The sequence below is a fragment of the Pseudorasbora parva genome, chromosome 6, assembly GCF_024679245.1.
Source record: "Pseudorasbora parva isolate DD20220531a chromosome 6, ASM2467924v1, whole genome shotgun sequence".
Taxonomy (NCBI): Eukaryota; Metazoa; Chordata; class Actinopteri; order Cypriniformes; family Gobionidae; genus Pseudorasbora; species Pseudorasbora parva.
In genome coordinates, this window is record NC_090177.1 from 8703084 (window position 1) to 8718260 (window position 15177).

At 39.8% G+C, this 15177-nt stretch overlaps 1 protein-coding gene across 1 annotated transcript in view; it reads left to right on the forward strand.

Annotated features, from left to right (window-relative positions):
• Positions 1-15177, forward strand: part of slc1a7b (solute carrier family 1 member 7b) — a 113628-nt gene that overhangs the window by 69726 nt on the left and 28725 nt on the right. Inside the window, exons 5-8 of the mRNA XM_067445533.1 lie at positions 1589-1823; positions 1903-2002; positions 2122-2355; positions 3987-4181. Of these exons, the coding sequence (XP_067301634.1) occupies positions 1589-1823; positions 1903-2002; positions 2122-2355; positions 3987-4181 (764 nt within the window). The remainder of the gene's footprint in view (positions 1-1588; positions 1824-1902; positions 2003-2121; positions 2356-3986; positions 4182-15177) is intronic.

Here is a 15177-nt window from a genome sequence, read left to right on the forward strand (position 1 = left end):
GGGCTCTCTGGTGCTCGGAAGAGGATCATGGAGTTTGCCTCTGTAACAACAAGGGACCACACAAGATTCCTCCCGGGTTGGTGATGTCACTAACCCTGAAATTTACATAAACCCGCCCCCCGATTACATACAATAAAAGGGTTGAGGCTATGGTTGAAATTATATTGATTATCGTGACAGAATATGCTAATAAATGGCTTGCAGATAAACTCATGTTGAAGATAAAACTTCACATACACACTCTGGGGACAGCAGAGTCTTATTTTACAACTTGTAAAAAATAAAACAACTTGTTTCAAGAAAAAAAAAAGGTGTTTGGAGGGTAAAATGTGTGTTATTTTGGCAAGGTTGCCTGCGAATATTCGCACACATGGGTCATCACATAATAGTCGCTTCAATCCGCGGACATAGAAAACAACCCACGGGGAAAAAAAATGCGGACATTGCAACACAGTGCAGTTGAACTCTGTTGACGTCGCTTCGTTGCTCTGATTGGTTGTTGGTCTATCCAATTGATGTCTTTCCTGTTTCGGTTGAAAAACACCCCATAATCACAGCCCAATGGAGCAGTTTCAGACTCATATTCTGACTAGAATTGAGTATGACCACGTCAGGGTAGGAACTCACCATTGACAGCTCAATCTGAGGGGAGGGATAAACGGTTGTCATTCAAACTCCCTCTGCACATGATTGGATAGCGCTACAACCAACCAGAGCAACGTGAAGCAGGGCTAGTTGAAGCTAGTAAACATGTGAAGATTAAACTTTCGCCGTATCCGGTCGGCAAAACCCTGAACACATCTTCCCTTTTTAAGAATGACTTCAGTGCCGTTCTTTGTTCTTTTCTCAGAGAAAAGCTTAACTCCAAGTCTTCCAGAGTCGCGGTCAAAGCTGATTCGAAAGACCACCGTTCGCCAGATTCTGTGTTTACTAGAAGCACGCAAACGCAACTCAGCCATCATTATGTTAAGCCCCGCCCACAGACTCTATACATGATGTGATTGGCCTGACCAGAGTTTGTTTTTTCCAGCTCAGAAGTCTATTGAGAGTTGCTAGATGACACACTGCCAATTAGATTTGCTGCTGCTAGGGTGCGGTTAGATTTCTTAGCTGGTATATTGCATAAAAACAACCCAACCTGCTTTTTCTAGTTCAAAACTGTCTAGAAAGAACTTGAGATGGTTATTTTAGTATCACTGTTAAACTATCATAGCTTTTAATAATATTTTGAAGGCTCACGGGCGAACAGATAGGCTCCAGTGCATTTGCAACAACGTGCCACTGGACGTGAAAATGCTAACTGTGTAGGGCTGGAACTAGCAAAAAACCTTTTATGTCGCATCTGGGGTCGTATTGCACATTGATAGGGCACTATATGTTCAGTCTATAGTGTTTCTTTACAAAGTGTCATCGCCACCTACTGGCCTTGCAACAGAATACCGCGTTTTTAATCGTTTTTGCAGATCCAAGTGTACAGGGATAATGTTGTCATTGTACTGCAAACGCATTTGAGGAGCTTCTGCTTTGATTACAAAGTGCTCGACAAACTTTTTTTTGTTTTTTTGTTTTCGTTTTCTTCTCTCTTTAGTATCGTACCAACAGTGTGCCCATAATGAAGACGCCTAAGGCGACAGTGGCCACCAGTCTGACGGAGAGCACCACTCGCCGCACGCTCATCTACGGGATTCAGGATGATAACGGGACAGACATCCAGAACTTTCAGCTGGATCTGACTCCGCCTCCTGACGTGGTGATGCGAACGCTTCCTGGCACCAGTGAGGGCATGAATGTCTTGGGAATTGTCATTTTCTCTGCCACCATGGGTGAGAATACTGCAACAAATGACATTTGAGAATAAATGTGTTCATATTTTCATATCCCACGTTGCTCAATTTTGCGCAGGCATAATGTTGGGCAGAATGGGTCCTAACGGCAGTGCACTGGTTAACTTTTGCCAGAGTCTAAATGAAGCGGTGCTGAAAATCGTTGCTATTGTCATCTGGTAAGATTGTTCATTTCATTCTGAGGCCTTAAAATATTTTGTATCAAATATGATATAGTGGACTTTAAATGGTTAAGTATTAAAGCATAATTGGATACATTTTGAATATATTGTTTCAGGTACTTCCCATTTGGCATTGTGTTTCTGGTGGCCGGTAAGATTCTGGAGATGAGCGACCCGTCCGCGATGGGGAAGAAGCTCGGCTTTTACGCCATCACTGTGGTGATGGGCCTGATTCTGCACGGCCTCTTCATCCTACCCAGCATGTACTTCTTCATCACCAAGAAGAGCCCCATCGTCTACATCCGAGGGATCCTGCAGGCGCTGCTCATCTCACTGGCCACGTCCTCCAGGTATGCCAGCCAAAACAAAGATTATTATTCTTATAAAATCCCTTTAACTAACAAAAGTCACTTTCTTAATGACATCATCCCCCAAGAAGTGACATCAGCAACAATGCCAGTATTAGCAACAAATTTGATTGATTTTTGTATTATTAGTTACGTTCATGGATTAATACCAACATTGCTCAAGCAGAACTCAAGTGTGGTACTGTGATAGGTTTCCACCTGTGCAATAAGTCCATTAGTGAAATTTCCTCACTACACTGTAAAAAATTATTTAGAAAAAAAGTTACCTGGTTGCCTTAAAATTTTGAGTTCATTGAAATTAAAATATTATTAAAAGATTTTGTAAGCATATTGGGTAATTGTGTGTGTTTTATTTCTGATGATGCAGTGAAACATGCCAAATAGTGCTATTTTCATGATTTATCAATTTTTTTATGTGGTTCAGATACCAAAATATTTTGAGTTTCTATTTATTGAACAAATTTCCTTCATTGTATCAACTCAAATTTTTAAGTTCAATAAACACAAAATTTTAAGGCAACCAGGTTACTTACTTTTTTAAGTTAAACCAACAAAAATCTACAATTTTTTTTTACAGTGTACTAAATAGTCCACGCTCAACTGTTAGTGGTATTATAAAAAATGGAAGCAATTGGAAACAAAAGCAACTCAGCCAGGCAAAATCATGGAGGGGGGTCAGCACGTGCTGAGGGTCACAGTGCACAGAAGTCACCAACTTTCTGCAGGGTTAATAACTACAGACTTCTAAACTTCTGTGGCCTTCAGATTAGCTCAAGAAGAGTGTGTAGAGAACTTCATGGAATCATGGTTCTCTGTCTGGCAATCCGATGGAGAGTCTGGGTTTGGCGGTTGCCAGGAGAACAGTGCTTGTCTATCTGCATATTGCCAAGTGTTAAGTTTGGTAGAGGGGAGATTGATGTGTGAGGTTGTTTTTCATGGGTGGGCCAACTCCATACTAAACTCTACGGATTATGAATGGGGTTATACAATATGAAGATAAACTGTAGCAAAAGATGGTAAAATATGTTAGGTCACATGGAATTTGCATATGCAATATTTAAATTAGTGTTTCTGATGGTAGCTGTATATATGAATAGATTAGCTATAATAGTACAACAAATATGCAATTGGTATAAAAATCTAAAACAAATTATGTTCATAATGTTTTTTTTTTATTATGAATATTTGTTTGAATATTGTCTGATTGCAGAATTTGGTATTCAGGTAAAACTAAGTTCTATCTTCTGGGTGAAGTGTCATTTTAGTTGTATTCATATTTAAAATCTAGCCTTTATTTTTTTATTTTTTTTATTTATGGGTTTATAATTTAATTCTGTGCTTTTCTCATCTTTAAAATTGCTATTTAGGTTTTAGTTTATGTTTAATTGTTTTTTTTTTAAATTTGTAGTTAAAGTTAAATACAAATTAATTATTTATTTCAGAGTAATATTTGTAGTGCTTCAAATTCCAATATATTGCAATTAGACAGTTTACGTTTTTTAACTGATATTTTATATTAGGTTGATTTTTATTAACAGAAATGTTTTAGTTTTAGCTAATAGTAACCATGGATAAGACATAAGTTTTAACATAATGTCCTTTTTCATTTGCAGTTCTGCCACTCTGCCTATCACCTTCAAGTGCCTGCTGGAGAACAATCACATAGACCGGCGGATCATTCGCTTCGTGCTTCCCGTGGGAGCCACCATCAACATGGATGGCACCGCATTGTATGAGGCGGTGGCAGCCATTTTTATCGCCCAAGTCAACAACTACGAGCTTGACTTTGGCCAAATCATCACTATCAGGTATGTTTGAAAATTGAAAAACATTTGTAAAACATTTGTTTCTGTATGATACCCCCCCCCCCCCATACGTGTTCAACTACAGTAGCAGCAACAAAAACAGCAGCAATAACAGCAATGGCAATAACAGCAGAAACAAAAATAGCAGCAGTAATACCAGCAGCAGCATCAATAAGAGCAGCAGCAATAACAGAAGCAGCAATAACATCAGAAATAACAGCAGAAATAACAGCAGCAGCAATAATAGCAACAGCAATAACCGCAACAGCAATAACAACAGTAGCAATAACAACAGCAGTATTAACAGCAGCATCAATAACAGCAGCAGCAATAACAAGAAAAGCAATAACAGCAGCAGCATTAAAATAACAGCATCAATAAGAGCAGCAGCAATAACAGCAGCAGCAATAACAGCAGTAGTAGCGATAACAGCAGCAGCAATAACAGCGGCATCAATAACAGTTGCATCAATAAAAGCAGCAGCAATAAAAGCAGCAGCCATAACAGCAACAGCAAAAACAGCAGCAGCAATAACAACACCAGCAATAACAGCAGCAATAAAAACAGCAGCAATAACAACGACAGCAATAAAAACAGCAGCATCAATAACAGCAGCATCATCAATAAGAGCAGCATCAATAACAGCAGCAGCATCAATAACAGCAATAGCAATAACAGCAACAACATCAATAATGGCAGCATCAATAAGAGCAGTATCAATAACAGAAAAAACATCAATAACAACAATAGCAATAAAAGCAGCAGCATCAATAACAGCAACAGAAATAACAGCAGCAGCAATAACAGCAACAACATCAATAGCAGCAGCAGCAATAAAGAAGCAACATCAATAACAGCAGCAGTAATAACAGCCACAGCATCAATAGCAGCAGCAGCAATAACAGCAGCAGCATCAATAAGAGCAGCACCAATAATGGCGACAGCATCAATAACAGCAACAGGATCAATAACAGCAATAGCAATAACAGCAGCAGCATCAATAACAGTAACAGCAGCAGCATCAAGAAGAGCAACATCAATAACAGAAGCAGCAATAACAACAGCATCAATAACAGCAGCAGCATCAAGAAGAGCAACATCAATTACAGCAGCATCAATAACAGCAGAATCAATAAGAGCAGTATCAATAACAGAATAAACATCAATAACAGCAATAGCAATAAAAGCAGCAGCATCAATAACAGCAACAGAAATAGCAGCAGCAATAACAGCAGCAGAACCAATAGCAGCAGTAATAACAGCAACAGCATCAATAACAGCAGCAGAATCAATAGCAGCAGTAATAACAGCAACAGCATCAATAGCAGCAGCAGCAATAAAAGAAGCAGCACCAATAACCGCAGCAGCATCAATAGCAGCAGCAACAATAACAGCAGCAGCATCAAAGAGAGCAACATCAATTACAGCAGCATCAATAAAAACAGCAGCAATAACAGCAGCAGCATCAAAAAGAGCAACATCAATTACAGCAGCATCAATAACAGCAGAAGCATCAATAACAGCAACAGAAAAAGCAGCAGCAATAACAGCAACAGAATCAATAGCAGCAGTAATAACAGCAACAGCATCAATAACAGCAGCAGAATCAATAGCAGCAGTAATAACAGCAACAACATCAATAGCAGCAGCAGCAATAAAAGAAGCAGCATCAATAGCAGCAGCAACAATAACAGCAGCAGCATCAAAAAGAGCAACATCAATTACAGCAGCATCAATAACAGCAGCAGCATCAATAGCAGCAGTGATAACAGCAAAAGCATCAATAGCAGCAGCAGCAGCAGCAATAAAAGAAGCAGCATCAATAAAAGCAGCAGTAATAACAGCAACAGCATCAATAGCAGCAGCAGCAATAACAGCAATAACATCCAAAAAGTGCAGCACCAATAATAGCAACAGCATCAATAACAGCAACAGGATCAATAACAGCAATAGCAATAAAAGCAGCAACATCAATAACAGCAGCATCAATAAAAGCAGCAGCAATAAAATCAACATCAATAAAACAGCATCAATAACAGCAGCAGCAATAAATGCAGCAGCATCAATAACAGCAACAGCAGCATCAAAAAGAGCAACATCAATAACAGAAGCAGCAATAACAACAGCATCAATAACAGCAGCAGCATCTAAAAGAGCAACATCAATTACAACAGCAGAACTAACAGCAGCATCAATAAAAGCAATAGCAATAACAGCAACAGCATCAATAACAGAAGCAGCAATGATAGCAGCATCAATAACAGCAGCAGCATCAAACAGCAGTAACATGAAAAATATAAATAGCAATAACAGCAACAGCATCAATAACAGCAGCAGTAATAACATCAACAGCAGCAATAAAAGCAATATCAATGACAGCAACAGCATCAATAAGAGCAGCATCAATTACAGCAACAGCATCTATAAGAGCAGCATCAATAACAGCAACATCAACAATAAGAGCAGCATCAATTACAGCAACAGCATCAATAACAGCAGCAGCATCAATAACAGCAACAGCATCAATAAAAGCAACAGCATCAATAACAGCGGTATCAATAACAGCAGCAGCAGTAATAACAGCAGCATAAATAACAGCAGCAGCAGTAATAACAGCAGCAGCAATAACAGCAGCATCATCAATAAAAGCAATATCAATAACAGCATCAATAAGAGCAGCATCAATTACAGCAACAGCATCAATAAGAGCAGCCTCAATAACAGCAGCATCAATAACAGCAGCAGCATCAATAACAGCAGCAGCAATAACAGCAGCAGCATCAATAACAGCGGCAGCATCAATAACAGCAGCAGCGTCAATAACAGCAGCAGCATCAATAACAGCACCATCAATAACAGCGGCAGCATCAATAACAGCAGCAGCATCAATAACAGCAGCAGCATCAATAACAGCAGCAGCATCAATAACAGTAGCAGCATCAATAACAGCAGTAGCATCAATAACAGCAGCAGCATCAATAACAGTAGCATCAATAACAGCAGCAGCAATAACAGCAGCACCATCAATAACAGCAGCATCAATAACAGCAGCAGCAATAACAGCAGCAGCAATAACAGCAGCAGCATCAATAACAGTAGCATCAATAACAGCAGCAGCAATAACAGCAGCACCATCAATAACAGCAGCATCAATAACAGCAGCAGCAATAACAGCAGCAGCAATAACAGCAGCAGCATCAATAACAGTAGCATCAATAACAGCAGCATCAATAACAGCAGCACCATCAATAACAGCAGCATCAATAACAGCAGCAGCATCAATAACAGTAGCAGCATCAATAACAGCAGTAGCATCAATAACAGCAGCAGCATCAATAACAGTAGCATCAATAACAGCAGCAGCAATAACAGCAGCACCATCAATAACAGCAGCATCAATAACAGCAGCAGCAATAACAGCAGCAGCAATAACAGCAGCAGCATCAATAACAGTAGCATCAATAACAGCAGCAGCAATAACAGCAGCACCATCAATAACAGCAGCATCAATAACAGCAGCAGCAATAACAGCAGCAGCAATAACAGCAGCAGCATCAATAACAGTAGCATCAATAACAGCAGCATCAATAACAGCAGCACCATCAATAACAGCAGCATCAATAACAGCAGCAGCATCAATAACAGCAGCAGCATCAATAACAGCGGCAGCATCAATAACAGCAGCAGCGTCAATAACAGCAGCAGCATCAATAACAGCAGCAGCATCAATAACAGTAGCAGCATCAATAACAGCAGCAGCATCAATAACAGCAGCAGCATCAATAACAGCAGCATCAATAACAGCAGTAGCATCAATAACAGCAGCAGCATCAATAACAGTAGCATCAATAACAGCAGCAGCATCAATAACAGCAGCATCAATAACAGCAGCACCATCAATAACAGCAGCATCAATAACAGCAGCAGCAATAACAGCAGCAGCATCAATAACAGCGGCAGCATCAATAACAGCAGCAGCGTCAATAACAGCAGCAGCGTCAATAACAGCAGCAGCGTCAATAACAGCACCATCAATAACAGCGGCAGCATCAATAACAGCGGCAGCATCAATAACAGCAGCAGCATCAATAACAGTAGCAGCATCAATAACAGCAGCAGCATCAATAACAGCAGCGGCATCAATAACAGCAGCAGCATCAATAACAGCAGTAGCATCAATAACAGCAACAGCAGCAATAACAGCAGCAGCATCAATAACAGCGGCAGCATCAATAACAGCGGCAGCATCAATAACAGCAGCAGCAGCATCATCAATAACAGCAGCAGCATCAATAACAGTAGCAGCATCAATAACAGCAGTAGCATCAATAACAGCAGCAGCAATAACAGCAGCAGCAATAACAGCAGCAGCGGCATCAATAACAGCATCAGCATCAATAACAGCAGTAGCATCAATAACAGCAACAGCAGCAATAACAGCAGCAGCATCAATAACAGCGGCAGCATCAATAACAGCAGCATCAATAACAGCAGCAGCATCAATAACAGCAGCAGCAGCATCATCAATAACAGCAGCATCAATAACAACAGCAGCAGCAGCATCAATAACAGCAGCAGCAGCATCAATAACAGCGGCAGCATCAATAACAGCAGCAGCAGCATCAATAACAGCAGCATCAATAACAGCAGCAGCATCAATAACAGCAGCAGCAGCAGCAGCAGCATCAATAACAGCAGCAGCAGCAGCATCAATAACAGCAGCAGCAGCAGCATCAATAACAGTAGCAGCATCAATAACAGTAGCAGCATCAATAACAGAAGCAGCTTAAACTTCAACTGAAATAAAATAAAACCTTAAATATTTTATTTCATTTTGATTTAATTTAACTTGAAGGATCTAAAAGTAAAATAAAAACTATAGACATGTACATTTTTAATTACAAATTATTAATAAAAAATACAATTGTTGGCCAATCTCAATTATTCTGAAATAACACTGGAGTGAGAAATGTACCACTATTTGACCCATCCATTGATCTGTTCACCAATCTAACTAGCTCTGGATGTACAGCATTTGGCACATGCAGATCTGATGATCCAGAGACCGAATGAAGCCGGAGAGAAGCTTTAATCCAGATGCTTGATGCACAAAAGAGTGTTATGTAATAACAGTCCATTATTTATGCAATTACAATTTTAGAAGAAGTAATATCCTAACAGATTTTGCTAAATCTTTTTTTTGAAGTGGCCTTTCAATTTATGTAAGTTCAAATTCTTCAATGTAAAGAATTTACTTTCTCAATATGAATGAAAGTATGATGCATGTGAAATATTTAGCTTGTACACATGTATAATATACATATATAAACACTCCACAGTTTCATGTTGAACTACAAAGTACTCGCTGATATATACATGAAAAGAACTGAAGACCTCTTGAGGTCGTCCTTTGGTTGATGGATCTGAATGGATGAGTTACAGAAGCATCTCAGGACCTCAATGGAAACATGTTCAAAGAAATCTTTGCCTTGATTCACAGTTGCATGAAGAGTGTATTTATTTTGCCACCCATATTAACAGATTACAGTATTCACACTGCTTAGAACACAATTATAATATATAATGAGTTTCAGTCGCTTTCTTTGCTGAAATAAAAAAAAGAACATGCATCTACAGAAACGTGTGCTATATACAGTTTATAAAGCAATGTGTGCTTTTAAAGTGAACCGTTCGAAACGAGATATTTGTCAGGACTGATGCAAGCGCCCTACAGAAGTGCTCAAAGACCCACAGGCTAAATATGCATTTACCAAACCTTACCAAGAAATAGGCATTTATAGCCACGGCTATACGAACAGTTTGCAGAATTCGCTCTTATGCATTGCAGTAGTATTATGCATTTATCGTGGTGCTTATATTTAGCAGTATTCACACTGTAATCAATGCAATAGTAGCATATACTTATTACGGTGCACCAAAAAAACAAGTGACAGCATAGAAATAGAATAGAATAGAAGTGACAGCATTAAATGTTTTTGAAACATTCTAAAACTTGCCATTCAAATAATTTACTGTTAGTTTCCTCCATCCCTGTGAGCGTGTATATATGCACATGACAGCTGCTGCTGCTGCGCAGATGTGGCGATGCGTGCTTGACAGAAATATCATCCGTTAGATCTTTCGGCATGCAGCATTATCTCACGGAGTCATTAATGTTCCCATCATCCGGTCTAGACTAAAATCATCACCAAGCACATACGTTGAAGTGCATACTTGATCATAGAGGGACATGGAGACCTCACAATCTTGCGAATGAAAGGTCAGATGAAGAAATGGAGGGTAAGGAGATATAGAGCCAGAGAGCCTTTTGGGCAGCGCTGTTACAGGGATAAACGCCGCTGTCACATGGATGTCTTACCGCAGGATTATAGTGCAGTTTTCAATTGTCCAACCCCCACTGTTCCCAAAATCAACCAACCATCTCTCTCATCTCTAGCTTTCATGTGCTCTGTTGCCAGTGCTGAACGAGCCTGTTTTACATCACAAGCTTAAGCAGTGTAATAGCTGCGTGCATTTGTTGCCACGCATATACTAACAGTTTGCAGAATTACTGCATTCATTTCACAAGTCTAAGAAGACCCATAATAACACGTTACAGAATTACATCTGAAAGAATACCCAATGCAATGCGTTTATTGCATCACCTACAGTATGTTAATAGGTTACAGAACTGACTCTGCACACGTAAACAATGCAATATAAGTGTGCATTTATTGCGACACCTTGGCAATATAGTGTACATTTGATGCGCCACTTATAATATCAAGTTACAGCATTCACACAGTAATCAGTGCCATAGCAGCATATACTTATTGCAGAACACATGCAACATTAACAAGTGACAGAATTGAGAATATGTGCACGTAGTGCTTTTAAAGGTGCCCTAGAATGAAAAATGTAATTAACCATGCCATAGTGAAATAATAAGAGTTCAGTACATGGGCATCACATACTCAAACATCATTGCCTCCTATTTCTTATGTAAATCTTGTAAATCAAAAACTCAACAGAAAAAAAAGTGCTTCTCAACATAAACCCAACCATGATGTAAGCATTGGGGATTATATGCACGCTCCCAACATTTGCATCTGTCCAACAAGCCGAATCTACTGATGGTAAACAAGACACTCGAAGATAGCAAAAACGGCTCTCATGACACATGGTTGAGGTTTATTATAATCGGATACCACAACAAATCGTTCGTTTGTTCGGCCCATTTCAAGCAAGCTTTGCTCAGCGTCTTAAACTGAAGAAAGGGGCAACTATATTCCTGCAAACAGTAAGTAGTAATTTATCCACTTACTGACTAGCAGTTTAAACGATTTCTGATTAAATTGAAAGTTTCTTAGAGAGACAGCATTGTCTAGATGGCGCAAGATGCTAGTACAGTAACAATAGGAAACTCCAAGTGCCATACAAAACTAAATAGTGTGTCTAATGACAGGTTAATATTATTTTGTATTACAAAATACAACCGTAGATACTTTGCTTATAGATCGTTCACGCGATCCTTCTAGCAAACGTCACCTTTTCCACATAGACAGTAAAAGAAATGGACCGAGCGATCCCATTACGTCAACGGCGAAATAATGAAGTCAACCTAGGGGCACTCACTTCCTGATGGCTGAGCGAACTGCGCAGGCTCAGACTGAGCTTGAGGACGTAGATGTGACGTCCCAGAGCAACAGCCCCTCTCACCAGACATGTCATTCCTCTCTCCAGCATCCCCGCATCTGGGCTTCTCAGAGAAAATGGAGGAACTGATTTTTGTTGGAACTAGACTATCACACTCAATTGCTGCGAGCCCCCAGATATCAACCAAAAAGCGTCGAGCCCCACAACCACCAAAGCCTGTGGGCCCAGCTCCCCCCCCCTCCTGTGAGATTTCTTCGGTCACAACGTCAGGGCCCACACCATCCTCCATCTGTTGTAGGTGAACCAAAAACAACTGATTCCAGCTCTCAGTGATGTGTTTTGGGTCCCCGCTATGATAACAGTACCTTTATCAAATGTTTACAAAACAAGTGGGAACCCAGTGTGCCTGCCTCTTTCTCTATCTCTGTCCTGTTACGTGAAAGAAAGTCTAAGGCCTTGTCAGGCCGTTTAACAAACCAATATAATCTGCTGCCTGTTACCTGTCAAACTAAGACTAATGTGGGTGAAAAAATTAATACTGTTAAGTTAGCACTTTTAAACATCTGTTCACTTAAGAACAAATCATTTCTAGTCAATGACTTAATAACCACAAACAACCTAGATTTTTTGCTTCTAAATGAAACGTGGTTAGAAGAAAACTGTAGTGCAACAGTCCTCAATGAAGCAGCCCCTCCTAACTTTACTTTTATGAGTGTTTGCAGAGCTGTTAGGAGAGGTGGGGGTGTTGCTGCTCTTTTTAAAGATGTCTTTCAATGTAAGCAAGTGTCATTTGGTGACTATTTGTCTCTAGAATATCTGGGTATTGTGTTAAAAGGTTCTCCACGCATCCTGCTTATCACTATTTACAGGCCTCCAAAGTACTCTCCAGCCTTTACTGAGGAATTTACAGAACTGTTATCAATAATTTCCTCAGAGTTTGACTGTTTTGCTATTGCTGGGGATTTTAACATTCACATAGATAATATTGAATCCAGTACGACAAAAGAGCTCATGACTGTTCTTAACACTTTTGATTTGACACAGCATGTAAATGGAGCCACACACAATCGTGGACACACTCTAGATTTACTTATCAGTAAGGGTCTAAACATTTCATCGATTGTTATTAAGGATGTGGCACTGTCTGATCATTTCTGTATTTTCTTTGACATATCAATCACTCCTGCCATTGAAGCTAGATCTGTCTCTGTCAAAAAGAGATGCTTAAATGAGAACACTAATGTGCTGTTTATGAAGGCTTTATCTCTAAAACCAAGCATATCTGCAGACTCTGTTGATTTTCTCCTTGACTCCTTTAACTCAAAAGTTAAGAGTGTAATGGATGATATTGCCCCTCTGAAAGTCAGGAAAAAGAGTGGCAAACAAAAGGCACCATGGAGAAACTCAACAGCAGTTCAAATAATGAAAAGACAATGCAGAAAATCTGAACGAAAGTGGCGGAAGACAAAACTTGTAGTCCATTATAACATCTATAAAGACAGCCTTCATGCTTTCAATGTTGAACTAGGCAAAGCTAGACAGACCTTCTTCTCAAATATTATAAACAAACACATAAACAACACGCGCACTCTTTTTGCTACTGTAGACAGACTAACAAACCCCCCGAGTCACATTCCCAGAGAAATGCTCTCAGACAGCAAATGCAGTGAGTTTGCTTCCTTCTTCTCAGAGAAAATCAAAAATATCAGAAAGGCGATCAGCACATCCTCTAGTTGCTCTGGGGTCAGTCAGATCAGACCAAACCCTCGGAAAATTACTATGTCTGATTTCGAAACAATTGACGGTAAAATTTTAGAAGACACAGTACAGCATCTTAAAACATCAAACTGTGCCCTAGACACACTCCCCACTTCTTTTTTCAAAAGTGTGTTTAACTGTTTGGAAGCAGATCTCCTAGAAGTGGTGAACTCCTCACTTCTCTACGGGACTTTTCCAACCGCCCTTAAAACTGCAATAGTTAAGCCTCTTCTGAAAAAGAGAAATCTATATAACTCCATACTGAGCAACTACAGACCAATCTCAAATCTCCCCTTCATAGGCAAAATCATCGAAAAAGTTGTTTTCAATCAACTAAACAAATTCTTAAACTCAAACGGATTCTTTGACAATTTTCAATCTGGTTTCCGACCGCATCACAGCACAGAGACAGCGCTCATAAAGATTATAAATGATATTCGCTTGAATACTGATACAGGCAAAACATCAATTCTGGTTCTACTCGATCTCAGTGCTGCTTTCGACACTGTTGACCACAACATACTTCTAGACAGGCTGGAAAACTGGGTCGGGCTTTCTGGGATGGTCCTCAGATGGTTCAGATCATACTTAGAAGGGAGAGGTTATTATGTGAGTATAGGAGACCATAAGTCTGAGTGGACATCCATGACATGCGGAGTCCCACAAGGGTCAATTCTAGCACCTCTCCTGTTTAACCTGTATATGCTGCCACTGAGCCAAATAATGAAAAAGAACAATATTGCTTACCACAGCTATGCTGACGACACCCAGCTCTACTTAGCACTGTCACCTAATGACTACAGCCCCATTGACTCGCTGTGCAAATGCATTGATGAAGTTAATGACTGGATGTGCCAAAACTATCTTCAGTTAAACAAAGACAAAACTGAAATCATTACATTTGGAAACAAGGATGAAATTCTCAAGGTGAACGCGTATCTTGAGGCTAAAGGTCTGATAACAAAAAATCAAGTCAGGAATCTTGGTGTAATTTTGGAGTCAGACCTGAGTTTCAGTAGTCATGTCAAAGCAATAACTAAATCAGCATACTATCATCTGAAAAATATTGCAAGGATTAGATGTTTTGTCTCCAGGCAAGACTTAGAGAAACTGGTTCACGCTTTCATCACCAGTAGGGTGGACTATTGTAATGGACTTCTCACTGGCCTTCCTAAAAAGACCATTAGAGAGCTGCAGCTCATACAGAACGCTGCTGCCAGGATTCTGAGCAGAACCAGAAAATATGACCATATCACACCAGTCCTCAGGTCTTTACACTGGCTTCCAGTTACATCTAGGATCGATTTTAAAGTACTATTACTTGTTTATAAATCACTCAATGACCTAGGACCTCAATACATCGCAGATATGCTGATTAAATACAAACCCAACAGATCACTCAGATCAGCAGGCTCAAGTCAGTTAGAAATACCAAGAGTTCACTCAAAGCAAGGAGAGTCTGCCTTTAGCTATTATGCCAGCCGTAGTTGGAACCGGCTTCCTGAACAGATCAGATGTGCTCCAACAGTAGCCACATTCAAATCCAGACTCAAAACACATCTGTTTAGCTGTGCATTTACTGAAT